The sequence below is a fragment of the Scomber japonicus genome, chromosome 16 (genome assembly GCF_027409825.1).
Source record: "Scomber japonicus isolate fScoJap1 chromosome 16, fScoJap1.pri, whole genome shotgun sequence".
NCBI classification, from domain to species: Eukaryota; Metazoa; Chordata; class Actinopteri; order Scombriformes; family Scombridae; genus Scomber; species Scomber japonicus.
Genome location: NC_070593.1, coordinates 10,315,083 through 10,342,643, shown reverse-complemented (window position 1 = coordinate 10,342,643; position 27,561 = coordinate 10,315,083). Strand labels below are relative to the sequence as shown.

Sequence of the window (27,561 nt, the reverse complement as noted above, 5' to 3'; positions counted from 1 at the left end):
TCTGCTTCAGGCATACACCTATTGAATTTGTAAAGATCGAAATGAACTGTTATTCAGGGCTTTGTATTGCTATAAGTGATCATTCTCAGCCTGTGACTTGTCAGTTCAGATCTAATTAGTCTAGCCTAAAGCTGCCTCTCCATCTTGAGGCTGTTTGTGCATTGTTTTACCAACAGCCACTGGAATGTAAATACAACACTTTTGTCTACTTTGAATGTGTTCATATGCAGCTCATCTTATCTGAAATTAACTCGGTGAACGGATGACTGTTAACAAAGTAAAAAAAAAAGCCTTTTATTTCACATCTGCCTCTGTTAAATTGTTTGTACTCAATAAATCTGTTCAGAAAAACACATTTTTATTGCAGCTTTTCTTAATGGGTTCACAATTAGAATGAAATAAATGTCAGCAATGGCACAAAGGTCAATAAATAAACGCAACCTGTTATAGTTTCAGGAGTTCATTTTAAAGTTTATTCTCTCAAAATGTATTTGATATTTCCTGTCAACATTTTTGGATATTTTACATAGCTAGAGAGTACAAAATGCAGATTAAAAACCACGGAACAGAAAAGGCAGGTAGGAAGGAAGGAGTGGAGGAATAAAACAAAGTGGATGAAAGGTGACAAGAGTTAGGAAGTGTCCGAAAATGCAGATGAACACTTCATCTGAGTCGGTTGCGGTAGATATAGTGACCAATAAAAACAAGACTGAATACATGTGATGCAAAACCATTTCCAGGTGCATGTGTGACAGAAAAATGTAACTACTGGTACTCGTAGCACAGACATGATGTTCTGCTGGCCCCTCTGCACACGGAAACATCTGTAATTCCGGTTTTGGACGGGCCGTGAGAAGATCATTGATTAAATTGCTCTTTTTGTTCCTCTTTTAAATGTAGACAATGTAGACAGAGATCATCATGATGCTACCACATTTTTTCTAGAAAACTCTTGAGCTGAACAGTCTTGTTTATCTTTCTACACCTGACTTCCATAACTTTCTATGAGGTCACTTGAGTTGAATTGTAGTTCAGGGACAGAACCCACAGTACAAGGCAAGACGGCAATGGTAGAGTGGGACAGATGGTGAAAATCAGAAATAAACCACAAATTAAATAATTCTATAAATACAGCTCCATATACTGTACATACTCTATATTCCCTGTGTGCATATATAGTTTAGAAATGTATTATTCTATAATGGCTTTTTTATGTTGAATTTACCAAATTCTCACTTCCTTCATTTCTTCCCATACATTCATAGAAACAACACATTCCCTCAGCTCAATACTGCTACTGTATGATCCTCGCCTTTAGATAGAGAGCATGCCTGGTCCTTCTGTTGTGTGGTTTGGAAAAGCAGTCAAGATTCATCCGACCCACAGCTTGTCTTAGACTTTGGCTGGTACTGTCAAACATTTAACAACAATCCAGACTTTCTTTTTATTTTGCTTTTATAAATGTGCCTGATGTAAATTATACTATATATATATACTATAATTTCTGATAAATAAAATCTAGCTTGTGGGACCAGATACTTGGTAGCTACAAGCCAAAGTTGAAGACAAGTAAGGCAGGTCAAGCTGGTCTTAATTGAAGGTTCAAGAATATCACAATAGCACCATATCAAACTAACATAAAACATACTTCATGCATCTGTAGATATATATACTGTATATGTATATATGTTAATGAATAGATATGAAATTTAGGGATTCAATACACAAGTGTTGAATATATTTCAAGTTCACAGACATAACTACTGACACAGTGCAGCTGAGAATATAGCCTGATTGTATCTATATTCAAAGCTGACTGATTGAGGTGTCACATGACTCCTTGTAAGTCAAAATTTAAAATCTCAGTCAAACTCTTCACAGTGCATAGAGCATTTAGTTTGCATACCTGCAATTACACTTGGTGTGTGTGTGTGTGTGTGTGTGTGTGCACCGTACAACACTGCACTACGGTTTGCTTATCACCAAGTCTTTACATCGCATTTACAAAGCTTTTTGTTAAAGCCTGTTAAGTTCACTCTGATTCTATGAGTAGCATTTAGCGCTCCAAATTCAAACAGCACAGTATTACAGTTCACAACCATTTTGTAAGGCAGATTAATAAAAGTACTCTTAAGTACTCTTGAGTGACCCTATGTTCATTACAGGCCTTCATATTGTACATAGCTATATCAAAGCAAGCCAGACTAAAGGAAAAAAAAGAAAAAAGAGAGAAAATGCGGCAAAAGTAGCAACGTGAGAAAAAAGTCAAACATTCTTTGGTTGAGTGTAAAAGGAGCATTCCTGTGCTTTAATTTAATGCTTTGAATTTGGCATTTTGTTAAAAAGAACACATAGAAAAGAAAAAAAGTGGACCTCTGCAATGATACACTGGCTTAAATACAGGCAAAAGAGTGATGGCTTTAACCTAACCTACAATATTAATATTAATTCTCACAAAATAATATAAAAATTCTAAAAAGCTTGCTCTGATTGATTGTACACAAATACTACTTTCTCTTCCCAGGTTGCCTAGGCAACCTCCTGGATGGCTTTCCCGTCTCCTTTCACTTCTTCTTGGCAAAGCGACTGAACTTCTTCTCCTTGTCTTTCTTGGCAGAACTGGGCTCAGGGAGGGCAGTTGAGGAGGAGGGAGGGGGCAGGCTGTGGGTTTTGGCCCCTGAGGGCCCCGACGCCTCCTCTGCTGCCAGGGGTTGAACGGCCTTCTCCATGGCCTGGCTCCAACGCTGGAGCTCGTCCTGAAATTAAACACAAAAACACACACACCACAGCGGCTTACAAAGGGAAGTCCACCTCCTGGGGGGTGGGGGGCAGTGTGTGTTTTGGTCTCTCGGTCTAAAGGCCTTAAAGAGATAGCTCGTCTACACAGCTAACACAGCCTGTTAAGAGACAGAGGCTGAACTGAGGGGCTGCATAAAGGGCCAGTATAAGATAAGATAAATAAGGAGCTTTTTGAACTCTGAATCATGCAAATCTAGTCTAGTGGAGTCCCAGAATAAATATGTAGAGCTGGAAATGAGCAATGATCCCCATCGGGTAAATCTTTGGCTAGCTGGTGGTGATTTAAGGTCTTGCTCAATGACCCTTAGACACTACTTACTTACTTCAACATGGGCAGAGATGTCAAACTGAAACCAATTTAAAAATGTAAGTACTGACGGCAGTATTACCCCCCTGTGACTACTGCTTTACATAGTGTTAAAGATTATATAAACACATGCTTTTTGAGCAAGAACATTAAGTCCTGTGTGATGCATGGAAAGCTGCTAAAAGTTATTTCCTATTATCTATCTGCGATTAAAATACTCACCTCATCTTTACACTGGAACAAATATTCACTGCCGTCTCCAAGACTGTGAGAGAGAGGGGAAGAAAAGCAAAGTTGAAATTCAGAGTAAAAATTAAGAGGATTTTTCTGTAATCTAAGAAACAGAGCTCTAAAATCTTTCTGTACATTTTTAAAAGTCTGGTGTTTATGGTTGTTTCTGGAATTTTCCACTTGGAGCTTGAAGAACTACCAAGAGTTGTCTGCAATTTCTAAGGGAATTTATTTTGTTCTCTAGTTGATTTGGATTCCCATTGATAGAACATATAAACAAGAGGCATCAGCTGATTAAAAAAACAAAAAGAAAAACACTTAAAAATTAAACAAGTCATAAAAAACTTAAACAAGCCCTTGAATGCTACAAGTAATGTTTTTGTTTTATAGTTAACCATGGTATATATATTCCAGAAATGATAGCCTAAATTGAATTTATATTCCCTAAAGACTACAAGTTATGGCTGGAAGGTTTCAATCTGTCCCCATCTCATCAATATATTTCATAAATTTAGTGATGAGACAATTAAAAACCCTGAGGATGGAGAGGTTTCTCACCGTAGTTTGGCGATGTTCTTCTTTTTCTTGTAGTTGGCGAGGATCTCCCAGGTGGCGTTACTGAGGGACAGCGGGTCCTCGCCATGATACGTAACTCCATGCCCAAAGCTTTTAGCATCCTTATAAACTGAGAGTGATCCAGGCTTCAGCACACAGTACAAGTTGTTCCATGACCTTAGTGATGAAGAAGAGGAGGAGGAAGAGGGGTAGTAAAAGCAGGTCTTTAGTGTTGATCATTTCAGGTAGCCAAGTTCTGTTAGTGATGCATAATCAGTCCACTATAATCCAAATGATGTGAGGCATAACAACAATACCACTCCATTAAGACTTAATTCAGTTCATTAAAAATAAGGAGAGCAGTTGTGAGAACTGTGTAATGCTTGTAAATTGTGTTTTATTAAGAGGAAGCTGCCCAGATCCTCTCTAAGACAACAGCTCTATGATACTGTAGTACAAAAACCTTTGGAAGAAATACAAAATATGCAGAAAATAAGAGTTATAAGAGTTATAATAAGAGTGCCATATCTAAATTTTGGGTGAAATATTTTATTTTAATACAAGATTAAGTTCATGATTAATACTATATTGTGAGCATTTGCATAGAAGGGCTTGCTACTGCAAATGTATTTAATGTTTGTGTTGTTACATTTTTATTTACTGTTAGACTCACAGCTGGGAAGTATGTACACAACCAGTGCAAAGTCAGATATAGTTAAAGTAGTTTCACCCACATCACATCTGCCATCCTCTAAAGTCAAGTTGATTAACTCACTCATCCTTTCTATAGTATATCATAATGGTGGGATTAAAAAACAATTTTGAAGACATTTTATCTGTTTTATCTGTTTTAAACCAATCGATTAATCAATAAAATAATCAGCAGATTAAGTTATGTTAAAAATAATCACGAATTGCAGCCCTGATGGATTGCATGAAGATTTTTGTATGTATTTTTCCTGTGACTCCAGGTCGTTAGAAGACTTCACTTGAGTTGTTTAATCCATCACAAAGTTGTCACACTATTGTTTAGGTGCATAGAGTATTAATGTGCAATATATGAGGCAACTTCAAAATAATGCAAAAACTAATGCAGACTTGATGTTCACTGTGATGAATGATACTACCTACGCAAGTTTCATGAGTATGCTAATAGAGTTTCCAAAGATACTGAAATTAATTGAACCAAATTAATGTCTGGCATGTAGTAATTAAAGTAAGTGAGATGTAGTAATTGGGATAATACATGCAAAACCACTGATTTAGGTAAATCAATCTATTATGTACCTATTTGAAGCCTTCTTCCCAGAGCCCTCCACATCATGTTTGCGGGCCAGCGTGCCCTCCTGCAGCACAGTCGGGGCTCTGAGGGGCTCCACGGGCATGGTGGCGGCTCTCTCTGGCTCCTTAGGTGTCACTACTGAGATGGAGGGCTCCAGCTCCAATGAGCCACTCTCTTTCATTTCTGACTCTATGGGTACTGTGGAGTCACCTGCCGTTCCTTCTAGCTGACCTGAACTGGGCTCAACTGCACCAGAACCAGACTGGAGGAGAAAAAGATCAAAATGAGAATTAGAGACAACCCGCACATTAAGAGAGGAAAGTCTGCCCTTGATTTATGCTTCCCTGATTACTTTAAAAAGTACTCAAAGTCAGTCCTCAACTGAGTCAAATGTTTGTTTTAAAGTAAGAAAGTCAAGGAGATCTTTTAAATGGAAGAGTTGGTACAAAAATAGCCGATAAGAGATGCTGATTTTTCCTTTTTCACCAATGCTGGTATGCTGAAACTGAGAGGTCATGCATGATTAAGCGTAGAGGACACAGAGCTGAGTCAGTGTAGTTACTAACCAGAGTCTGTTCCTCAATAGTGTAGAGCTGTGAAGATTCTTCTACAAAGCCAGTGTCTTCTCTCCTGGAGGGAAAAAGGCAACATGGGGATTTTCAGGAGAGACCTTTGAGAGCAGCAGTTGAAAAAATGTGTGTGTACAGACAAAGAACTTAGGCAATTGTGTTTGCATAGGTGTGTGTGCTCTATATATACTGTATGTGCTTATATAATGTACCTGCTGTCCTTATCTGAGCGCTGTTCCTGCTCTTCTTTAATGAACTTCTCCATCTCCTGTTGTTGCTTCCTCAGCTCCAACAACTCCAGCTGCAAAAGTGAAATCAGTAACCATTATGTGCTCCAATTTAGCAACATAATTAGCTGCCATCGGCTTCAGCCCTTGTTGATATATGTGTTGTTAAAAGTTGTTTTTCCCCACTTCATCTGTTTCTAACAAGACCACAGTGTTTAATCCTGTAATCAAATTACTATAAACCACTTTTAAGATTTTTTTTTCTGTACCGTTGTGAGGCGCTCCAGTGCAGAGAAGCGCTCTTCCCAAGTGGCGGTGGATTTTTCAAATGCCTCGTGCCTCTTGATGAGTTTCTCAACCTCGTCCACAGTGTCGCCAACGTCTCTGCTGGTCACGTAAGGCTCCTGAGCGATCAGCCAGGCCTCCGCCACAGAGGCATCCCGAGCAAACTGACACACCTCCAGCACTGCAAGCAAAGAAGACAGGAGTTATGGTCAGGAGTTTTCAAAATAAAGTTTTTATCTTGCAGTAACACAATTAAAAAAAAGAAGAAGAAGAAAAAAACCTTCAAGTTTTCATAAATATTAATTATTGACATTATTTGAGTTTATTTATAATCTGTCATATAGTAACACAGCTTCCATTTAGGGACAAAATGCTGGTCCTTCCAAGGTTACCCAGTAAACATTAGGGTTAAAGACTTAGCTATAAGGTTAAGGTTGGATTTAGATTACATTAGCGTTAGAGGCTGGGGAATTCATTATGTGACAATTTTGGATAGTGAGGACATTTTATAGGACATTGTTAGAACATGATGACAATTTTAGAAAGGGAGGGCATGTTTTGGAGAGGAAGGACGTTTTTAGAAAGCAAGGACATTTTTGGAAAAGGAAGCCATTTTCGATGAAGGGGGGCATGTTTTGGACACTGAAAATATGTTTAAAAGATGAGAATATTTTAGAAAAATGAGAACATTTTCACAAAGAGAGGACATTTTTTGAAAATGGAGGATGTGTTTCAGTAGATGATGTTTAGATGCTGAAGACATTTTGTAGAAAATGAGGATATTTTTTATCAGCTTTGTCTTTGGTGGTCTATCTTGTTTTAAACTTGCAGTGTTTCTGTCATATTTAAATCTGCATAGGCCAAATATTTTATTATTGTATTTTTTTATAGATGTGGAGGTTTATAAAACAGAGAAGCATATTGAAAACATTCAAAAGTCAAGCTGTAATTGCAATGCTGAATTGATGGGATCAAAATCAAACACACTATCGGAGAACATCCTTGTTTTTGTCTCAGACTATTTAAAAAACTGTTTTCAAAAAAGATTCTTACTGATTGTTTTGATGAAAGAAAGCCAAGGTGCTCTTTCATGTAAAACGTTTTCTGCATTCATGAGCTTTCACATCAGTTAGTCTTGAGGCTTTTGGCATTTAAGTATAAATTTGTGAAAACGAGGTGAAAGGAATAATGTATGCCTAACATTTGGTCTTTAGGGTTGGAGGTTAGTGTAGTTCTACTCACAGAGTCTGAGCCAGTCCCATCTGTCATCCCACTTGAACATCATCTCCTTCTTTTTCTCCATCAGCTGCACCATCTTCTCTTTGATCTGGCACAAGTAGTTGTACAGTTGCAGTTACATATCAGCATTATTAAACATCTCTGGCCCCAAGATTGGCTATTATTCTTCCAAGAATCAGTATTGTGAAGTAATTAACCACACATAAATTGAGGCCGGGGTCAATTGCTCATTTAAATTCTTTTGGCTTTTCCATTTCTAATTAGTGTTTGCTTTATAGTCTCCCTGATGAATGTTAGATGAGTAGATTTTTTTTTTCTTTCTTGACAATCCAATTGGTTCCATTGTGCCAGACAAGAACAATCACTCCCAGAAAAGTAATTAAATCTAATAAAAGCAGCAATTTGAGGCCCATCTGAGGATAAAAAGAAAGCTGTCTTTTGCTGCGGAAGCCTCACCTCAGCAGAGTCTCGGTGCTTGCGAGTCAGCAAGGCCTTGCCGAGGTCTATGCAGTCATTGAATTTGGCTCCCCTGGCCTCGATCTCTGAGCGGATCCCCTGGTGATACTTCTGCAGGAGCTCCACGGATGAGACGTCCCTGAAGCAGAGGAGGGAAGAATATTAAGTGCTAACCAGTTATGTATGAAGTTTATCTACCTCTGTTGGTGAGGACTGGAATTGCAACATTAGTGACCAGGCAAGTTGTCCTTTATCTAACACAGAAATACTTAAGTTTAACTATTTATCTTTATACTGGCCTCATGAATAAATAATGTTCTAAAGTTCAAAATATTGTAGTACATAATTACATTTTCTGCTTGTTATCAAATTGGGTTTTTTTTATGGTGAATTATTTTTGTTTTTCTGCAATGAGACATAAAAATATCACTTCTTGCACATCTAATAACCAGCATGTACTTCTAATCACTCTAACTAAACAGCATATTCAAAGTTATTGTTCTGATTAATTAATTTATAAGAAACTAGATATTATTACTTTGCTTAGATTTTTCTTCTACATACATAGATCACCACTACCAGTAAAATCTGATCTAACTCAGTGAAGTCATAAGTTGAGGGATCTCTTTTCTCTTTATTTACCCACTACACATTTTCAGCTCACCTGGGCTTCTCCTCAGTCTCTATCTGCTGGATGATGCTGTCCATCCAGGCCATCAGGTCTCTGACCATTGTGAAGAAGCGGAACTTCTCAGCAGTGTCTACCAGTTGCGCCCTGCGCCCATCGCAGGCATCCAGCAGGCCCTTCCAGGCTTCCAACACCTCCCTCTCTGTGGCCTGGATGGCCTCCGCTTGGTCCCCTGCATACTGGGCATGAAGCCGTGTGGCTGTCTCTTGAAACTGTTGAACCTGGAGGAAAGAGAAGCGAGAGTCAAATCATAAGATGCATGAAAAACTAATATTTTCCTCACTTACAGCTTTTCACCCTTTGAGAAAACTTTTCACAGTTGCCCAAATATTGCAGCCTCCCCACCCCTAGATATGAATCATTAAAAGCTGCCTCTTGGTTGCTACCTGCTGTGTTCCCTCAGAGTAATAGGGGCAATCTCGTGTTGTACCTGTTTGCCTAGAGCAGTGATGTCTCTTTCAAAGGCGGCGTGCATTCTGTGGAAAGACTCGGCTTTGCTGAAGTCTTCTCCCACATCTTCAGGCAGCTCTTTCTGCTTCTCGTGGATCTGAACCACAAGATCCTTCCCATCATCAAAGTACCTTAGAAAAAAGAAACAGAGATCTCAGTCTCTTTGGCTCTGTGTGTAATATCACTATAATTGATGTAAAATCATAATGTTCAAGTTGAATTCTTTGCTATTGAATCCAGATGTTTTATCAATATAATTCTCATTTACTTCTTTTAGGCTCACAATACTGTTTTCCTTACTTGAGCAGGTCATAAGATGCTGTAAGGAGCTGAGCGCGGGTGTCAATCAGCTCAAGCAGATCTGCCCAGCTGTCATTGATGCCGTCTTTCCACTCTGCCATGGCGGCTGCCTCGCTGTGACCGGCCTCAATCAGCTCGTCTATCGTCAGGTTGACCATGTCTACTCGTTCTTGCCCCGCCATTCCTGTCTCCCGTGCAAATTCTCTGAACTTATCCCTCAGAAGCTATGTCAAATCACAGGGGGAAAGATAGAGATCATTTTTACAAAAAGGTAATAAAAGAATCCGAATCTGTAGTTTTTGTATTGAAGATGGAATAAAAATGTGCTAATTGTCAACCCATATGGCAGCAAGAGGAAACAATGTTGACTTAAATACCCAAGAAATCCTGTAATGTGATATATGTAAACTGTAAACATGTGCTCAAGTGTTCACCAAGCCAGACGGTCTGTGATCATTTGCAACAAAAACAGCAAAAGCAGAAAATTAGCAAAAGATCTTCCTTAGTGATGGTTTCTGTGAACATGGTGCTCATTTATTGTGTTTGCATGTTTTTGTGTGTTTAATAATACCGTGACGTGGTCCAGGTCCTGGCCCATCTCCTGAGAGGAGGCCACAACGTCTCTCTCTGAGATCCAGTGCTCCAGGTCCTCCACCTCTCGGCTCAGCAGGAAGTGGTGGTAGGTGTGGTCCAGCTTCTTTCTGCGTTCCTCTGCCAGCTCCTTCAGCCCTGCATACTGCTTATCCACCTGGCCCTGTCGCCTGATGATTTCCTCACTGTAGACGAGGTAAAGGGGGAGGATGGATGGAGGAAATGAGAAAAATGCAAAGAGATTGGATTTAGGTTTATTCTAGATGAAGCATGTGATTTGGACAGAAATAATAACACTTTACATGCTCATCATTCTTATCACCCTAAACCACAACTGACTGGGACAACATGGGTGCATTAGATGTAATTTTTTCAGTGTCTACATTAAATTATCAAGACAAATACCCATCAGGATGGTCCTCTGCAAACATCTTCTGAGCACGGTCTGCCAGGTTCTGGATGGAGTCAGCATGATCATCCACCGCCTGCTTAAGAATCATGTGACGCTTCAGAATCAGCATAGCACTTTGCTCGTCCTGGAGTAACAGAGGAAGAGAAGAATGAGTCATAATCAAGAGAAGGAGCAACAAAATTGTACGATAATGGCACACATCAAAGAAAGAGCTCTCAATAGAGGGTGCCACTTATGAGAAGCGTGTCACTGTAATTGAAGAAAAACACAACCATGTAATCATGTTAATGCATGCAGTGCCACTTATATTTTGCACATGATATGCCTTGTTTTCAATTAGATCAGTTTTTCAGACATCTGCGGCTACTAATCAGCGTGCTTCTTCATCTCATGTGGCCCCTGCTCCTCACCTTGGCCTTTTCATCAGCGATCATGTAAAGCTCTTGCTCTCCTATCCAGGCTTCAGCCTCGTCCGCGTCGTTGTAGTACTGCTGGGCCAAGTTGGAGCCGTTCAGCCTCTCCCTGCGCTTGGCCATCTCATCCTGCAGCCGGGCCCATGCGTCCTCCAGCTCCTTCACCTGATCCGTGATTCGCTCTGCCTCAGGTCGGTCTTCTGCGCTAGCGGCAGCAGCCATCCTCCTTCCTCGCTCTAGCACTTCATCGATGCGAGGCTGGTGGCCCTCCATCTCCCTCTGCAGTGTCTGGTGGACAGAAAAGGAGACAGTGTGAGTACATCATATAATAGTGTTCAAGGAACACCAAACTCCTGCAACTGTTAAAAGGAGTTTACACATATTCTGACAACTTTTGATGTATTTTGTCATGAATGGAAACAAAAATAGTATTTGTTTTCTGTTGCGGTAATGAAATATGTATTCAGAGATAAATTGTATATGCTTTTGGTTTTACTGAAATGGGTGCAATTGAGTTTTACCTTAAACATTTAGTCAATTAATGTATCTACAGAGAAGTAATCAGGAACTATTTGGATAATCAATTAATTGTTTCAGTAATTGTTAAACAAACAAACACTCTACTTCCAGCTTCTTAGATGTGTGGATTTACTTATCTCTCTCATATTTTATTAGAAACTGTATCTCTTTGGGTTTTAGACAGTCAAAAAGTAATAGATGTTACTTTAAGCTTCAGGATACACAAGGCATTTTTTAGACCAAGTGATTAAATTAATAATAATAATAATAAAGAAAATTATTGCCTACCTCATTTCTTGCCTATCTGGATGAGGCTGGAGAATAATGAATTATTCATCCACTTCTTCTCTTATGGCCTTTGTTTAAGACTCAATGTAAAGCACTCTAAAGCATCTTGTATAACTGGCACCTCAAATGTTATTTCATCTTATTTGCCATTCATTTGCGGACTCATTTATTTATCGCTCCCATTTTTCTTCTAATTTCTATTATTCACTTTCATTTTCATTATTTCACATACATGTCTGAGCCTGTGATTTCTTTTTTTCTACAGACAAATCAGTTACCTGGTTCTTCTTCAACAGCATTTGCACGGTCTGAAGATTGTGGCCATGCTCTTGTGACATTGCCAGGGGCATCCTCTCTTCAATCCAGAGCTGACAGTGAGAGACAGAGCGAAAAGAAAGAGCAGAAACAAGAGATTATGGTGATGAAGAGAGAAAATGGCACAGACTGGTTTCGGTTGAGAATTAGATTTACAGATCTCTGATGTACACAGAGTATAGAAAATGTAAAGACCATCTTCTTAGTACTGAAATGTACCGCTTTATAAAATGTCTTAGACATCTCAAACAGTAAAAATCCTTTTTTAAGCTGCATCCTCCACCTGACTGAAGTGGATTTAGGCAGTGAAACCAATAAGGGATTAAAGCTTTTCCCTGATTTACCTGGAGAGTCAATTTCATGGAGAAAGCTGGTGGTCTTACTATCTTGAATACTAAGTGTACATACTGTAATTGAAAACTTAATTTCTAAATTATTGAGTTATGGTTTTGCGAGGGAAAGAAAAAAAACATCCCTTGAAGTTAAGACTTCAATATTTCTAGACCCAAAAGGTGTTTCTTGCTGTCATTCAAAAACCAGCATTAATCCACCTACCCTCCCTTAAAATCTAACACTTTTTGTTCTAATTCAGTGCCATCAATCATTCTGTATGAGTAAGGATTTCCAACACTTTCATTTTGCTCTGAAATTAGATCCATGCTTACAAGCTCATCGGCCAGGTCTCTGTAGAACTGATGGACAGCCTTTGCTGCCTCCAGCTTGCCCTTGCGCTGGGCCAGTGGTGTGAGGAGCTGCTGGAACTCCACCTGCAGGGCCTGCTGCTCAGCCTCAAGCTCCGGCTGGTCCTCCCTGCCTCCGCCGTGCTTCTTGACGGCCTCCTGGAGCTCCTCCAACTCCCGTGCCCGGTCACGTACCTGGTTCTCTGTCATCTGGCACGGGGAGACGTGATTAGAGGAAAAGATGAATAGCCTTTCAAGAGTTTAATCAGGCTGTAGTGGAGGTTAAATCCACTAAAAGTTAGCTTGTCTTTCCATTTGATCCCATGTTTTTACAGCTAGCAAAGTTTTACTAAGGCAACACTGACTATAACTTGTGGTGTTCTAGTTTTTCATACCTGTAAATACAATGTTTTAATTCACAATTTGATTCATAAGATTTTTGTTATATTTAAATGCCAGCGGTAACCAAAGACTCATCTAATACTGAGAAAGCACACATTGCAAAAAGCGGCATCTGTTACTGTGATATATGAACTCCCATGGTGGGACTTGCATATAACAAAAGGAATTGCAGACACAAAAAGCATACAAATCTAAAGAATATCCAGTATGTGCTACAGTGACACAGACCTGATGCTTTTTGAGCAGGATGTTGGCGTTAGTCAGATCTTTGACTTCCTCGTCTCCGCTCTGTATCTGCTGCTGCAGCTCACCCAGCCACTTCTTCATGTCTGCCAGGCTCTGGTCGAAAAGCTCGGAGCGGTTAGCGTCAAACAGCAGACGCGCCTTCTCTTGGGTGGTGGACTCCAGCTTGTCCCACAGCTCGTGGAGTTTGGCCAGGCGCTCAGTCACAATGGGCTCAAACTCGGGTTTGGACTCCATGAGCTCATGACCCTCCTGTATCCACAAGAACAGCTCAGTTAAAGAGTTTGTAGATATTTAATTTCCTTCACAAAAGCACTAGTTTACATGTTATTATATAACTGAGATATTACACACCTTGAATTTTTCTCTACCTACCTCTTTTACACAGGAAGAAAAAATAAACTGCCATAGTTACAACAGTTTTGGTTATATTTATGTATTTGTGTTTTGGTCTGTGCTCATCTCACTGGCTTGAAATGGGAAGGTTAAGTTAGAAAAAGTTGATGCAAAGTTTCTATGCACCAATCAATATTTAGCAGCAGTTCGCTGATATTGCTTGACTAATCAAATCAAATATGGTCACAGTCCTAACACAGTCCTGATGAAGCAGATTAGGGAGTATACAAAACTTTAACTTTGATTTTTAACTATTTATTCATAAATATTTAAATTTATAAAGAAAAACATACTCTATAATTAATTTAATTCTGGCTCTTTAAAGGGTGTCTGGTAGATAAATAATTTTGACAATATATGTAAAATGAACACTGAAGATTAAAACAATATAAATATGTATATGTAAACAGCAAATAGGTGTACATAGGCTCATACTGTACACAGACTTACTGACCTGGTCTACATTGTTAAGCCAGTCCTTGTTTGAGGCCAGCTCAGCCATAAAGGCCTGATGTTTCAGCCACTTGCTGTGGAGGTTCCTGGCCTCATCGTACGACGTGTCCTGAGCGGTCAGCATCTTCTCGTTGATCCATACAGTAAGCTGAAGCATGGAGGGGAGAGGTGAATATTACAGATTAGCAGGAAAGTGAACAACTGAGATCCATGCAAGCACAATTACAAAACCTCATTGAAAGTCATGGAAACGTCAACATTTCAAGTTTCAGCAGAGGTGACTTTTTGTGAGGATTTACTTCTTTATCTTTTGAAAACAGCTAATTTACCAATTAGCCAAATAGGACCCCGATCACAAATACTGTGGGGAAGATAGAAATTTAGTCTAAGAAGATCTAATGAAGTGCAGCTGCGTTATAATAAACAAAGCAGCAGAGTGTGTTTGGCAAATTGACAACAATAATCAAGAGATAGAAAAAGGAAGAAAAAACACTGTGATGTTGCATGTCAGTGAATGAATAATTAAGATAATAATTAACGTACTAATTGATGTTATAAAGTGATTGCATGCACAGCAAACAGAGGGTGAACTCACATCTTGAGTGTTTTGAAGGAAGCGCTGCAAGTCGCGGTTGTCGTAGAGCTTTTCTGACACCTCATCGGCTCTTCTTTTATTTTTGTCACGCCTGAAGGTCAAAAACAAAAAGCAAACAAACACATTCAAAACAAACAACTTCTGACCGAGTATATCTTCCTCCACCTTTTTATCCAATACCTTTAGTGAATCTGTATGAGCTCCTCCTCCACAAAGAAAAATAACTGACACAGTAACCCAAAACAGTCATCAGTTTCTCTGCCGCACTGTGAGGAATAGCTCTCACTTTAAGATCAATATCCATTATTGCAAGAGCCTGTCTACCAAGCTGAATTGTGGGAGTTAATGGGAAAAGCACCCGTGCCCTCTCTACTGCCTCTTGTTGACACTAATGATACAGTGATAAGAAGCTGTTTCACTGGCCAAACTCTGAGAGGTCTATTTTTCTACATTAGATGAGTGCCTGAGCAGTATTTATCAAATTGTTAAAAGTGGCATTTTGGCCTGAAGTGAAAGATAAAAAAATAAAAAACCCTTCACTTTTACACCCACTCACAAACTTACTGATCAAATTTCTTTCAACTTAACTTTAGTAAAGCTCAAGAGGTTTCTTAATGTTTTGTTGGTTAAGAGTATATCTTAACTACTTCCTGAGACGTGTTTTGGAGTGATGCTACAAAATATAATTGGTCATGATAAATTATGCATTACCTGAAACAATATGTATGATGCATTATAGGGTAGTTTTAGCATATTATTTAGATTGGATTTGAAAAAATTGATAAGATGTTACCATACCATTTTTTTTCTTTTCTGTGATACAACAACAATAAAGAAAATTGTTTTGATTTTGTCTCCATTTCAGCCAATTTCCTAATATTTCATACCTTTATTTTAAAGGACAGGTTCCCAGTTTTTCAAGTCTGTCTTAAAACAACAATCAGGTTCCCATATGAATAAGGAAACAGGTTTTGCTTGCTCCCTATTTAATATACAAATATTATAATTGCATTAGATTGTTGATTTCACATGTTAATTGCTACTGTAGATAATAATTTACATTCACTTTTTTTTGGTAGATGCTTTTATCCAAAGCAACTTATAATCAAGGCAAGAAAAATCAAGCCATTTTACAAATTATCGAGTAGCTGACCAGGAAGAAGTGTAATGAGAAAACAGATTTTGTGTTTTAGTGAAAGATAAAAGCACATTTGTGCATTATAATGTACCATTGAGTAAAATGTGAAGATCTCTGTTTGTAAGTGTTTCTAAGTGGCTATTCCTGCTAAAAGAGCATATAAATGATTCATCATGTGATCACTTTGTAGTTGCTCTTAAAGGTCACATACTCACACAAAGTAAGTTTTTTACTCTTTCTATTTTTAGAGCTTTCATAAGTGTAATTTGCTGTGTAAGCTTTGATAAATATGAACCATGGCTCTCAGGACAAAAATGAAGCATTAATATGTTCCCTGAGCAGAGCCAGTTTGTGACTGTGGGAATGAAACAGACACAAAAAAAGACCAAGATCAATACCCAATATGGGTATAATCATGTTAAAAACGTCCTAGAAAGTGCAACAAGATGATGATATATTTTACTATTCACAAGACTTTTATTTAAGTAACACGATCTAATGAGCGACTGACCTGTCTTTAATAGAGTCCATTTTCTCTTGAACTTTCCCAGAGTACAAGTTCTCACTGTCCACCAGTCGCTGTCCTTCCTGTAGAGCGCCATCAATCTTGTCCTCGTTGGCCTCCATGGTGGTCAAAAAGTCCTCATGCTTTTTCAGAGCCTTCTCTGCGCCAGCCAAAGTGTCAGGTTGGTCTATGTGGGCCAAGGTGTACTCCTGCAACAAAGTGGCCAACATCGGGAAGGAAAAGAATTAACAAAGAAAAGAAAGAAATATATGACAAACATGTGGGAACTGACCACACAGCATTCTTCCATACCCTATTCTTTTAAATACCTGTAGCATCACTAACCCTGTCATTAACAAGCTAACCCTAACTTTGTGGTGACTAATGACTCTTCCTGTTACACATACACAATTTTGAGACTTTCCACATGGTCCTACTTGACATACTCGTGCAGTACAGTACCTGGTTGTTGAGGATGGCCTCTACAGCCTTGCTGTCTCTCATGAACTGCTGGAAGCCCAGACCCTGGTCCAGGAGGTTCTTGCGATTGTCCCACATCTTCTGCAGTTCCAACCAACCACGGTCCAGACCCTTCAGCGTCTTTTCAAGCTGCTGGTACTGAGGGTCGTCCTCCTGACCTTGGGTGACCTGGACACCGGTGTCCCTCACACGGTGATAGTCCTCTTCATGGTTGTTTATGTCTTCGCGCACAGCGTCGTGTAGGCTTAGCTGCTCCTCGGCCTCTGGCAGCGAGGCAGGCATTTCCTCTGATGCCACAGCCTTCTGGGTCTTGAAGAGCCAAGACTGGAAGTCATCCATTTCTTGGAGGAAACTCTGCAACTTGCTGACCTCGCCCAAAGACTCCTCTCTGTCTTTCAGAGTCTTTCTAAGCGTGTCCCAGGCCCCGTCCAGCTCTGCTCTACGGGCCAAGATGTCGTCCGCGTTCTCTGGGTGGTCTTTGGCCAATTCGTCGGCCTCGGTCCTCAGGAAGCTAAGCTTGGTTTCGATGGCGGCCAAATCTCTCTCCATGCCAAACAGTTTCCTCTGGATGGTCATGACGGCTGCCAGGTCGTTGCCCAAGTCCTGTGTGGACTCAATCACCCGTGTCTTGTCTTTGATCCAGGTCTCTGTCTCGTCACACTCCACCCCATAGCTGTGCAGACTAACAGCAGAATCCACTTTCCTCTTCTTGTCCTCCACCATGGCTTTGAAGGCCTCCCACCTGAAAGAGAAAGATTTATTGAAAGTTCAAATCACTTTAATGACTTGTTAAGGTATGTTTCATATACATCTGAAGATAAGTAAAATAGCTATTTCCTTGAAAGAATTGCTTAATTTACTAAAAACCCAAGTAGATTCATTCAATTTATTTAATATTCGATGATAATTAGAAGCTTTATTCTCTTAATGTGTTGAATTATGTGCTTTCTTGTAAACAAATTTCCCATTTCTCAACTGGCCTGTGCTCACTGATTAAATAGTAGAGGTATTCATCAGTAATTATTGGACGTATATGATCTATTTCTACTTGATCTGTAATAAATGCTAAATTGCAGATTTCTTTCTCATCAGATATTACAGAAAATAAAAAAACATAGCATTACCAAAATGTTCATATGCCTCCATGAGAAAGAGAGAGAGAACATACAAATATTGATGTTTGTGTTTTAGTACAATTTAATTCAATCAATAATTAAACATTTTAGTTTAGTTTAGGTAGTACCTCGTATTCAGTCGTGTCTGACATTCCTTGACCTCTTTGGTTCGAGGGTGTCTGCTGTCCTCAAGCTGTTTCACAGCTTTGTTGACGTCATCAACCTTCGACTGAACATTTTCCATTTCTTGAGTTAAGATGCTCAACCTGCAAACAAGCACAGTGCCGGTTAAAATAGGAACAGTACAATGTACACAATGCATACAAATGGACACACTAGACTAGACAGAATAAAGTAAGTAATTTATCAAACATTAGTTTGTGAGATGAGAAATAACATCATAGTTTCATTTGTTCTGTGTACCTATTCTGTACTACTTCCAGATCCTCCAGCTTCTCAGGCACCTCCAAGCCCACCAACCACGTCTCCTTCTGGCCCATAAAGAGCTCGCAGGCGTCTGTCTCACTGAAGATGATGTACAGGGCCATGGTGTCATCGAGCTTCTTCTGTCTCAGGTCAGCCAGAGACATGAGCTCCATGTACAGTTCCTTTATGTCTTTTAGGCGTGTCTGGATATCAGGCGTGTTCTGTAGCTCCTCTGGCAGAGCATTGCCCTGTTTGGAGAGAGCCTCAATGGTGGCTCCATTCTTGATTGCCTCATTCTTGAGGTCGTTGTGCCTTTTCAGTAGCCGCTGGGTGGTGTACTCATCGTGGCCTACGTCATCATTGCTCATCTGCCTCTTGGCGTCCAACAGCCAGGCCTTGAGCTCGTCAGCATCTCCCTGAAACTGGAAGTAACTCTGGGTGTCCTGCAGGTTCTGTTTCCGAAATGCTGCCAGCTCCTCCAGCTGCTGCCACAGCCTCTTGATGTTGTCCATGCCTTCTTGAACTTTTGGAGAACCAAAGTGCTTGTCTTGGATCATATTTTCTCCTTCAGCCAAGACCTGATCGAGGTTGGCGCGGCGGGCTCCGAGTTCATCCTCGAAGGCACTGTGTTTGCTCTGAAGCACCAGCACACTCGTCAGGTCTTTGCCGTAATCCAGGGAGGAGAAAATGTGCTCCTTCTCCTTAATCCAGCTCTCCAGCTCTGCCACCTCCCAGAGGAAGTTCCAGAAGCGGCGGGACTGCTCCAAACGAGCCCTACGCTGGGCTGCCAATGCACAAAGCTCCTTGTAGCACAGCTCAAGGTGCTGCACCCTCTCCTGGATCACCTGGGGATCACATGGCTTGTAGCCTGGGAGATAATAATGGACAACATAACAGTTAGATAATATTTACTCATTTAATTGTCTCTACTTGTTTAACTCCTCTGGAGGCGATGAGATGCTGGAGGCTATTTTAGTGTCATATTGAACATATATTGATCATCATGTGAGCTCATCATACTGTGGTCACTGTAGGGTCAGAACAGACTTCACATATGAAGGTCCAGATTAAAAACGTTCCCAAAACAAAGAAAATGCATTGTCTTAAAGTCAAGTATAGGGGTCTGCTTTGTTTTAAGTCCATTGACACTGGTGTCAATATGATATCGGAAACGTTTTCCCTACATAGTGTTTAATGCAGTCTTAGCACATGCAGCAATATTAGAAAAATTGTATAAAAAAATGACTTAAGATATGACAGTTCTTAAATCAGGAGCCAGCTGATCAAATAATGTGTGAACAAGACTGGTCAAAGCTTTCAGAGCTGACTTTCTTTACTTGGCAGTTTGCCACACTTGCTGCTACGGATTGATTTCTGCCAGAACTATAAAAGCAGAGGTTTAATACCCAGCCCTGGTCATGGTCCATGGCACTTAATGTCCTCATCCCTAAAAAAACACCATATAAACAATAAACACTCTTCCCAAGGGGCACTATGAGCTACCATACTTACTATCTCCATTGGCGAACTTGAGAGCAGCAGCACTAGCGTTCTGTACCCTCTCTGCCTGCAGAGCGATGTCATTTTCCAACAGGGCGTGTTTCTGTAATAAGTCTTCCACTTCCAACAAATGTTTCCCAAAGTCAGGAGACAAAAGCCGAGCCTGAGGAGAAGAGGAGAGTATTTAAACACTTTAAAGTCTAGAAACTAAATGTAATTAGTTGATGTATATTGCCTTCTTCTCTGTTACCTTCATTTCATCCATCCAGTTGATGATGTAGAGCATCTCCTGGAAGATCCTCTGCAGGGTCAAATTCATATCCAGACGCCCCCTACGGGCCTTCAGCAGCTCCTGCAGGTAGTCCCACAGGCGCAGGACATTGTCTTTCCTCACGTCGATCCGTTTGGCATCATGGTAACGCTCAGACTCCAGTTCCTTTGAGATGTCCACCAAGGCCTGTACACGTTCTGCATATGCAGCAATGTCGGTCTCAATGGCATCATGCTTCTTCTTAGCTGCTTCTACTGCTGGCAGGTCGTAACCAAAGTTATCCTGAAGAGGGAGAGGGAAACGTAGCACAGGGAACAAGAAACTGTTTTTATTTGCAATTTACACTTTTTCTTTTTTTTATGTTTCTTAAGGCAACATGTTGTTTGCTGTTTACCTGCTACCATAAATGATCAGTTGCACAAAGGACCTCCTGTTTTAATTAGTAAATGCATAATGGAATCTGTACTGTTCTACATGTAATTTTGTAATTTGATTTAATTAGGACATCTCATTAAGATCAAGAAACACCTCAGAACCATACAACCAGTATACAATAAATAAATATATATATTAAACAAATATAAAGTCACACAGCCAATAATTTAAAAAAAATAAAATTAAAATTAACACTGTTACACAGACTTAAAAAACATGAATTAAAAATGGTATCTATGGTTCTGTTGTTGCTGTTTTACCTGAGCCACTAATCTCTGGTTCTCCAGGAGCCAGGTCTCCCTCATGGCCGCCTTCCTGTCAAATCTTCTCGCCATCTGTTCTAACTTCTCCTGTCTGATTAGCTCGTCTCTCAGGACGCGCTCCCGCTCGTGCTCCGCCCTCTCCAGACGCTCCCAAGCCTGCACACAAACACGTGAAGATGAAGATCGTGAGGGGTTTGCAGTTTTTTTCTAGTTTTTGGGTAATAGCAATGTGAGGTGAAATATTTTCAATTTAGAAGTTTTCTATTGCTTGATCCAATCAACAAAAGCTCAAAGGTCAGGCTGAGCTACAGAGCAACTCTCCTGGAGCTGGCAGGGATTGAGTGTCGTGTTCAAGGACACTGTAGGGCAGCTGTTCCCTGGTACCACTGAGAAATCTGGTTCTCAGTAAAAAGGATAGCATATTTACTCACAGCATATATTAAGCACCTTACACCAGCACTTTAAGAATACATAATCTAATTTTAAACTGTCACAGTGGGGGAACAGATCATGACCATGGATGACCATGGCATGTTCATCCTGATGAGACATACAGATGTTTATTTTCTCCAAGGAATGGCTTTTCTCACATAGTTCTATAAGGTTACTGGTGTAATTCAGTTCATTTGTGCATTTTGAAATTGTTGCATTGGGACTATCCTCTGCTAAATGACTGAATGAATTTTGACCGTGTAACTGACTCTAACTGCGTGCTTGAGATTCAAACCACAGAGTTTTGCATGCTGTCAAAAGCAAGACAATCTTCATATTAAAAATCATTTTGTTTCTATGTGCTCATCTGGCCCCTCACCCTGTTGATATCTGCGACCAGGGCTCCCTCTTTAGGTGTGTAGACCCTCTGGTTGTTCGCCCTCATACGACTCTGGATGGTAAACAGCAGCACCTCGAGGTTACCCTTCTCCTGGAACCTGTTTAACAACACAAGATACAAAAAAAAGGTCAACTTTAGCCAAAACGGGGAGTGCAAAAGGCCAAGATAAAACAGAAATATGAGTCATACTGATTATGGTAATGAGCAAAAATACTACAAGATAGTTTCACAAACAGTTAGTCAAAATATATTGTGTTCAAAGTGCATTTACTGAAAATGAAAACAGGAACTGTGTTTGTACCGTAATGTACTGTGCATTGCACTGTAGAATAGATTAAATTACCAACAGCGCTTAAATGTATTGCAACCCATTAAAAAGATTGCAATACGCTCACCTTCTGCCCTCTGTATCAGTGTGATTTAATGAGATGTGATCCTGTGACCCCAATTAAAAAGTTGTGTACAATTTCAGAAAAAAAAACCTGTATTAGATTTCATAGAGAAACCTAATTGTCCTGCAGCTATGTTGGAAAATGGTGTCATATCACAATTTTTGAAGTTTTTGTTGTTATGTGTTAACTGTTTAATTAATTCACCTGTGTTTCTGTTATTCCATCTGTGACACTTTATTAAATTTGCTTAATATGAATCATTGTGAATATGAACCACGTGTTTTCTTTTTATCTTGAAAATGAAAAAAAAAACCCCCCACAGGAATAGAATAGAAATATATAACAAGTGTGATGAAGTAGAAGGGTGGCCTGGTTTGACTCACTTGGGTGGCTTCTCTACAGTGCGGTAGGTATTGAAGGCCTGAAGCTGCTGCTGAACACCAGTCAGAGAGTTGGCAAGTTTCCGGTTGTTCAGCACGATGATCGTCTGCTCGATCCACGTCAGCAGGTCTGATGCCAGCGTCTCGTACTTGTCGATCATCTTCTCTGTCTCGATGGCGTGATCCAGAACCTGCAGCAGAGAAGAGAAGAGGACAGTTATGGAAACACAGAAGAAACTCATGTTAATGCTAATGTTGTGCGTCATCTTTCCATCTTACTTTTCCAACTCTCTTGCCCTCGACAGCGAGCTGCTTCATCTTCGAGAAGTAGTGGTAGAATGCCACAACGTACGTGATGATGGACTTCTCATCTGGGTTCTCTGTGAACACATCTACACAACAGAATGGCAGACAAGTCAGTCACAGCCAAGCCAGAGATATAATAGCTCCTGAGGACTTTTTTTCCACCAGGCTTAAAGTGTATAAACATTTATTTCTACATGAAGGCACAGCCTCAGTCGGCTACTCGCCTTCTGGGTCCAACAATTTGGTCACGCCAAGCCTTTGTTCTGCTACGTTGAAGGCATTCTGGAGGTTGTGGGTAGGATTGGACCTCTTCAGGCTGCTATAATCCACAAGATCTGGCCTGAGAGAGAAAGAGAGCAACGGAGGAAAAAGAGACAGCAAAAGAAACGAAGGAGATTGAGGATGTGAGACACTGAGCAGACCTGGTTTAGTGTGTGTTTATATTTGAGCTGTTGAGAGTGGATTTGGTCATTCATCTCTTCTTACCGGTGTTTGTGTATGAGAGCGTTGAATGCCATGCCATCTTTCCAGCTGGTGGTGAAGTTTGTGATGTTGACATTGGGATATCTGTAAAACAACAGCCAGTGGATGTCATTGACTGAACATAAGGGACACTGCCGAGAAGCTCCTGTTTTACATCAATGTCTGGGATCTGTTCTGCGTCTCAACATGTGTAACTATGAACCACTTATTTCTGTAGCTTAGGGCCTAAGCAGATGAAGTGCTTTTTTTAACAGAACCATCCATTTTCTCAAAAGATCACAAAATTCAATAAAGTAGCCTGAGTGGAAATCTACAGGTTGAATTCAATTTGATGCTCAGGTCTCTCTATATTCAAGAGAATTGCCTTTATCTCTAAAGGAATTGATTATAACTCATCTACTTTCTTGCAGAGACCACTTTTACATTTGTTCGATAGTTGTGCAGCTACAACCAGCAGCCAGTTAGCTTACTCCACCTACCAGATCCAGGAAGCCAGTGCTCCCAGCAGAGAAATAACCTCCCCATGAAACCACTGTTGTTTTAACATAACTTTTTGCACACTTCTTCTACATATTAAACAAACAAGATGTAAAGCATTAATTTTTCAGCTTTGTGTGTTGGTACAGAGATTTTGTTACCTTTAGACAGAGGCAGGGTAGCTGTTTCCCCTTCAGCCTTTTAATAGTAATCATGAAGACATAAGTGGACGCGCTTATTTTATTTATTTTCCCCTCGATCCTCATACCTTTATTTGTGTTTTCATTTGATTGCATTTCTCAGTCCCTGTAAAGCCCAGTGGTCAACTTAGTGCTCTATAAATAAATTGACTGGACTTGGCTTAAAATTAGCATACAGGCTGGAAACATCTAACCTGGCTCTGTCCAAAGGTCACAAAATATACATACCAGCTCTAAAAAATCACTGCTCCCCTAAGCTAACCAGCAAAAGCTATATATTTCACATACAAAAAAGAATGTTATCAATCTTCTCACCTAGTGCTCAGCAAGAAAGCAAATACACATATTTCCCTAAAAGTTTAATTATCCATTTAATAAAAAGACCATAGCTTTTATAGCTTTGTAACCACACTTAAACGGTGGTTTTAAATGAATATTTAATTAAATTACTTCTTAGTTGCATAATCTTCAAAATCATTATAATAAAATAGAAAACTATGGTGATTGTGACAGTCACACACACACGCACGCACACACGCACACACACAAACACACAAACACACAAACACACACACTGCTTTTGGAAAACTAATTTCACCTATAAAAGCTGTAATGATGGCACTCACACAAAAAAACACTGAAAAACAGCTGTGCACAGGACAGGAGTCTCATACTAATTACCAAACGATATTAACAACAGGTTGATGATGCTAAAGGTCACACGTGGTACCTACCCTGCAGTTTTCATCTGACACCACAGAAGAAGAGCGTCCTTGGCTGAGCGTGTCTCCTTCTGGTCCGCCTGGCCGGTTTCCACAATAATGTCCTGGATCTGATGAGAACAACAAGCACAGCTGGATGGTAAATAATGAAACTTAACTAATGACTGCAAGGTTTACAATCAAACAACAATTCACAGCAGAAAACGAAAACCCTAACTGATAGTCGCATGTCGCTAATAGGACACACAAGTAGTGAACATTATGTCAAAGTGGCTCAAATTCCCATTTGAGATGCATCATTTATTATAGCTTGAAGAAAAACTAGGTTATTATTTGTGTAAAACAAAATTAATTGAAAGGGATATATCATCGATGTTATTAGCCCGCTGTCTCACTAATCTAAACCTTGGGTCCAATTAATAGAATGAAATATGGTAATTATTGAAGTTCTTATTTTCCCACACAGTGGGCCAGTAATTAGAGCAGTGATGTGATCTGAGAGACAGGCCCTGAGAGAGGGCTATATATAGCCAGCTTTGGTTCTCCTGCAGACTGAAAACATACAGACAGGACCAACTCAACTCCTTTCTTTCGGTTTCTGTTTCTTTTTTTTTTCTTCTTCTTCTTCTTTTTTTAAAAGGCTGAATAATTCAGGAGGCCATATTGTTTGAACTAAAATGTCTAAAAATAACACTGTTGCTGTCAAATATAAAATAAATATATGCCCCCTCCAAGAAGATAAAAGACTCAAAGAGACATGTTCTGATGTTCTGGATGTGCTTCTAACAGCAGATAATAATGGCTGGAACCTGAAAGCTTCATTTTGAGGAAAAAGAAAAAGTCAAAAAAACACCCCGAGGCTGCCAGTAGGAAATGTTTTTTTGCTACATGCATACACACCCAAGTGAGACTAAACAATTAACAATTCAGAGACTTGTCTATGAACCACAGTAAGTTTTCCACTGTGGAAATGTGATTATAATGTAAGGCAAAAATCCATGTGAAACAGAGCGCACACTGTGATTTTACTTATACGGTTGTGTTCTCAGTCAGTGTTAGCTTAATTATAGCAGCATATATTAACTACACTCATATTCATATTTGAAATGCAGTCAGACCACACATGTGACAAGCTTATCGTGTTATTTGAAGATTGTGATGTGGGTTTTTTTTTAAACTTATATCATGTGGTTTTCTAGACCAGAACTGTAATGGTGGCATTTTTAGATATTAGAAAATCTGAAGGAATGCTGAACAAGCTTGTGTTTGTTGTGAAGAAAATGTTTGAGCAAAATTTCTTAGAGAGAAAACCTCCCACTCCTTCCAGATGTTGCATTGAGAGTTGTAGTATTGTGGAATTATGTAAATGCTCACAAATGACCCATCTACGTAGTATGTACTTTTGTTGAGATTTATTTCCTAGATTAACTTCCTTTATTGTTAAGATAACTATATTGTGTATATAATAATAATTCTATGCTTTGATGAAAAAAACTGAGTAAGAAGAGAGTACAGTGAAGTGATTTAGTCATTTAAATGGAGTTTCACTATAGAAGTTTCTTTCTATCAAACTAAGCTGACTTTTAACTAACCATGCAGTTAATAGTTACCCGGCATACAGAAGTTTAATTTGATAATGGTCAGACTTTGAAGATTAAAGCATTAAAGAATGAGCTAAATCAATACAAAAAATTACATTTGTTTAAAAAAAAAGGTAAAATAAACAAAATATAAGCATATAAAGTTAAATTTGGGGCTGTCAGAGTATAGTCAGGTTTTAGTTACTTGGAAGCGAAGGATGATGGTCCAGATGAGACCAAGGATGAGGCGATGGTTGCCATCGACGATGTCATGGGAGCCCATGTTCTCCAGGTGGACCCTCTGCTCCTTGAGGAACTGCAAGGCCTTGTCCACATTTTCCAAACAGTGGATACGCATGCGTCCCTTGGTGGGTTTTGGCTGATGACAGAAAGGAAGGAAAAAGATGGAAAGGACATTTTTATAGAGACAAGAGTCAGCACGAGAGAGAAAGAAATGATTCATGGAATAAGAAAATGAGACAAAATAATTAAAAATGTAAGGTTTGACAAAGGGAGCATCTCACCAGTCGTTCACCAGACAGCACCTCCAGCAGTTTAATGAGCATGCGTCCGTCCCGCAGATCCAGGTAGAGGTCAGAGATGCGACAGCCGACCCGGGAAAGGATTGAGTTGACCCATTTGGTGAAGGTCTTCTTCTGAACTGCCTCACGCTCATCTGGTGGGAGCACAAAGTCAAGAAAGAAACATGAGCTCTATGAATAATGAAATATCTTCACAGCTACAGAACAGCAGTCGGAGTTAAAGTATATCAGCATTTGTCTGAGGAAAGCTGCTTTGAAAGAGAGAGAGAAATCGTACTGGTTGAATTAATCCTCAGGCTGTGCTTTCTTGTGACTTTTGTCTTTTTGTACATTTTATCTCTTTTTATTGGATTTAGTACAGTATGTCAATCACTAAAAGGTGCTCTCTAGGGAAATTATTCCCCCATTAAAATGCAAATAATTCTTGGAAACAGCAGTGAAGTAGAAGTGCTGCATACTGAAATAAAGTCAGGTGCATAAAATGGCAAGTGATACGTAAGCGTAGGTGTATTCATGCTGAATTGCTTGACTGCATTTTTGCATTAAAACTCAGGAATGACAGGGCAGAGAGCGATGCGGAGCGTATGAGCATCACTACGAGAGGTTTTTGGGAGGACGAGTGCTGCTGCCCACATGGTGACACATCTTGCCGGGCTCACGCTCACACTTTCAATCACATCTCAATACACGGCAGATGTGCCTCCTACTCAGCAGCAAAAATAAAAGCGTATCTGATGGGACCATATGTCAGTGTGACCTAATGTACTAAACTTTGTTTATTTTGTTTGAGGACACGCATAAAGTAAATGGGAATGATGG

At 39.8% G+C, this 27,561-nt stretch overlaps 1 protein-coding gene across 3 annotated transcripts in view; it reads right to left on the bottom strand.

The window, feature by feature from the left end:
* Positions 1 to 386: 386 nt before the first annotated feature.
* The window catches only part of sptb (spectrin, beta, erythrocytic), a 42,976-nt gene continuing 15,801 nt past the window's right edge, over positions 387 to 27,561 (bottom strand). For all 3 annotated transcript variants that reach the window (XM_053336372.1, XM_053336373.1, XM_053336374.1), the window contains 35 exons: positions 26,725 to 26,876; positions 26,406 to 26,579; positions 24,633 to 24,730; positions 23,225 to 23,305; positions 22,963 to 23,078; positions 22,712 to 22,824; positions 22,436 to 22,623; positions 21,640 to 21,757; positions 20,826 to 20,984; positions 20,110 to 20,412; positions 19,872 to 20,022; positions 18,357 to 19,227; positions 18,062 to 18,199; positions 16,801 to 17,560; positions 16,345 to 16,547; positions 14,696 to 14,786; positions 14,102 to 14,248; positions 13,237 to 13,503; positions 12,592 to 12,816; positions 11,890 to 11,979; positions 10,802 to 11,092; positions 10,385 to 10,515; positions 9,960 to 10,164; positions 9,389 to 9,612; positions 9,069 to 9,219; positions 8,615 to 8,859; positions 7,951 to 8,089; positions 7,498 to 7,582; positions 6,240 to 6,436; positions 5,956 to 6,044; positions 5,741 to 5,804; positions 5,180 to 5,436; positions 3,896 to 4,069; positions 3,329 to 3,371; positions 387 to 2,756 (listed from right to left, as the gene is read on the bottom strand). In XM_053336372.1, the coding sequence (XP_053192347.1) occupies positions 2,565 to 2,756; positions 3,329 to 3,371; positions 3,896 to 4,069; positions 5,180 to 5,436; positions 5,741 to 5,804; positions 5,956 to 6,044; positions 6,240 to 6,436; positions 7,498 to 7,582; positions 7,951 to 8,089; positions 8,615 to 8,859; positions 9,069 to 9,219; positions 9,389 to 9,612; positions 9,960 to 10,164; positions 10,385 to 10,515; positions 10,802 to 11,092; positions 11,890 to 11,979; positions 12,592 to 12,816; positions 13,237 to 13,503; positions 14,102 to 14,248; positions 14,696 to 14,786; positions 16,345 to 16,547; positions 16,801 to 17,560; positions 18,062 to 18,199; positions 18,357 to 19,227; positions 19,872 to 20,022; positions 20,110 to 20,412; positions 20,826 to 20,984; positions 21,640 to 21,757; positions 22,436 to 22,623; positions 22,712 to 22,824; positions 22,963 to 23,078; positions 23,225 to 23,305; positions 24,633 to 24,730; positions 26,406 to 26,579; positions 26,725 to 26,876 (6,932 nt within the window). In that variant the 3' untranslated portion in view covers positions 387 to 2,564. The remainder of the gene's footprint in view (positions 2,757 to 3,328; positions 3,372 to 3,895; positions 4,070 to 5,179; positions 5,437 to 5,740; positions 5,805 to 5,955; positions 6,045 to 6,239; positions 6,437 to 7,497; positions 7,583 to 7,950; positions 8,090 to 8,614; positions 8,860 to 9,068; positions 9,220 to 9,388; positions 9,613 to 9,959; positions 10,165 to 10,384; positions 10,516 to 10,801; positions 11,093 to 11,889; positions 11,980 to 12,591; positions 12,817 to 13,236; positions 13,504 to 14,101; positions 14,249 to 14,695; positions 14,787 to 16,344; positions 16,548 to 16,800; positions 17,561 to 18,061; positions 18,200 to 18,356; positions 19,228 to 19,871; positions 20,023 to 20,109; positions 20,413 to 20,825; positions 20,985 to 21,639; positions 21,758 to 22,435; positions 22,624 to 22,711; positions 22,825 to 22,962; positions 23,079 to 23,224; positions 23,306 to 24,632; positions 24,731 to 26,405; positions 26,580 to 26,724; positions 26,877 to 27,561) is intronic.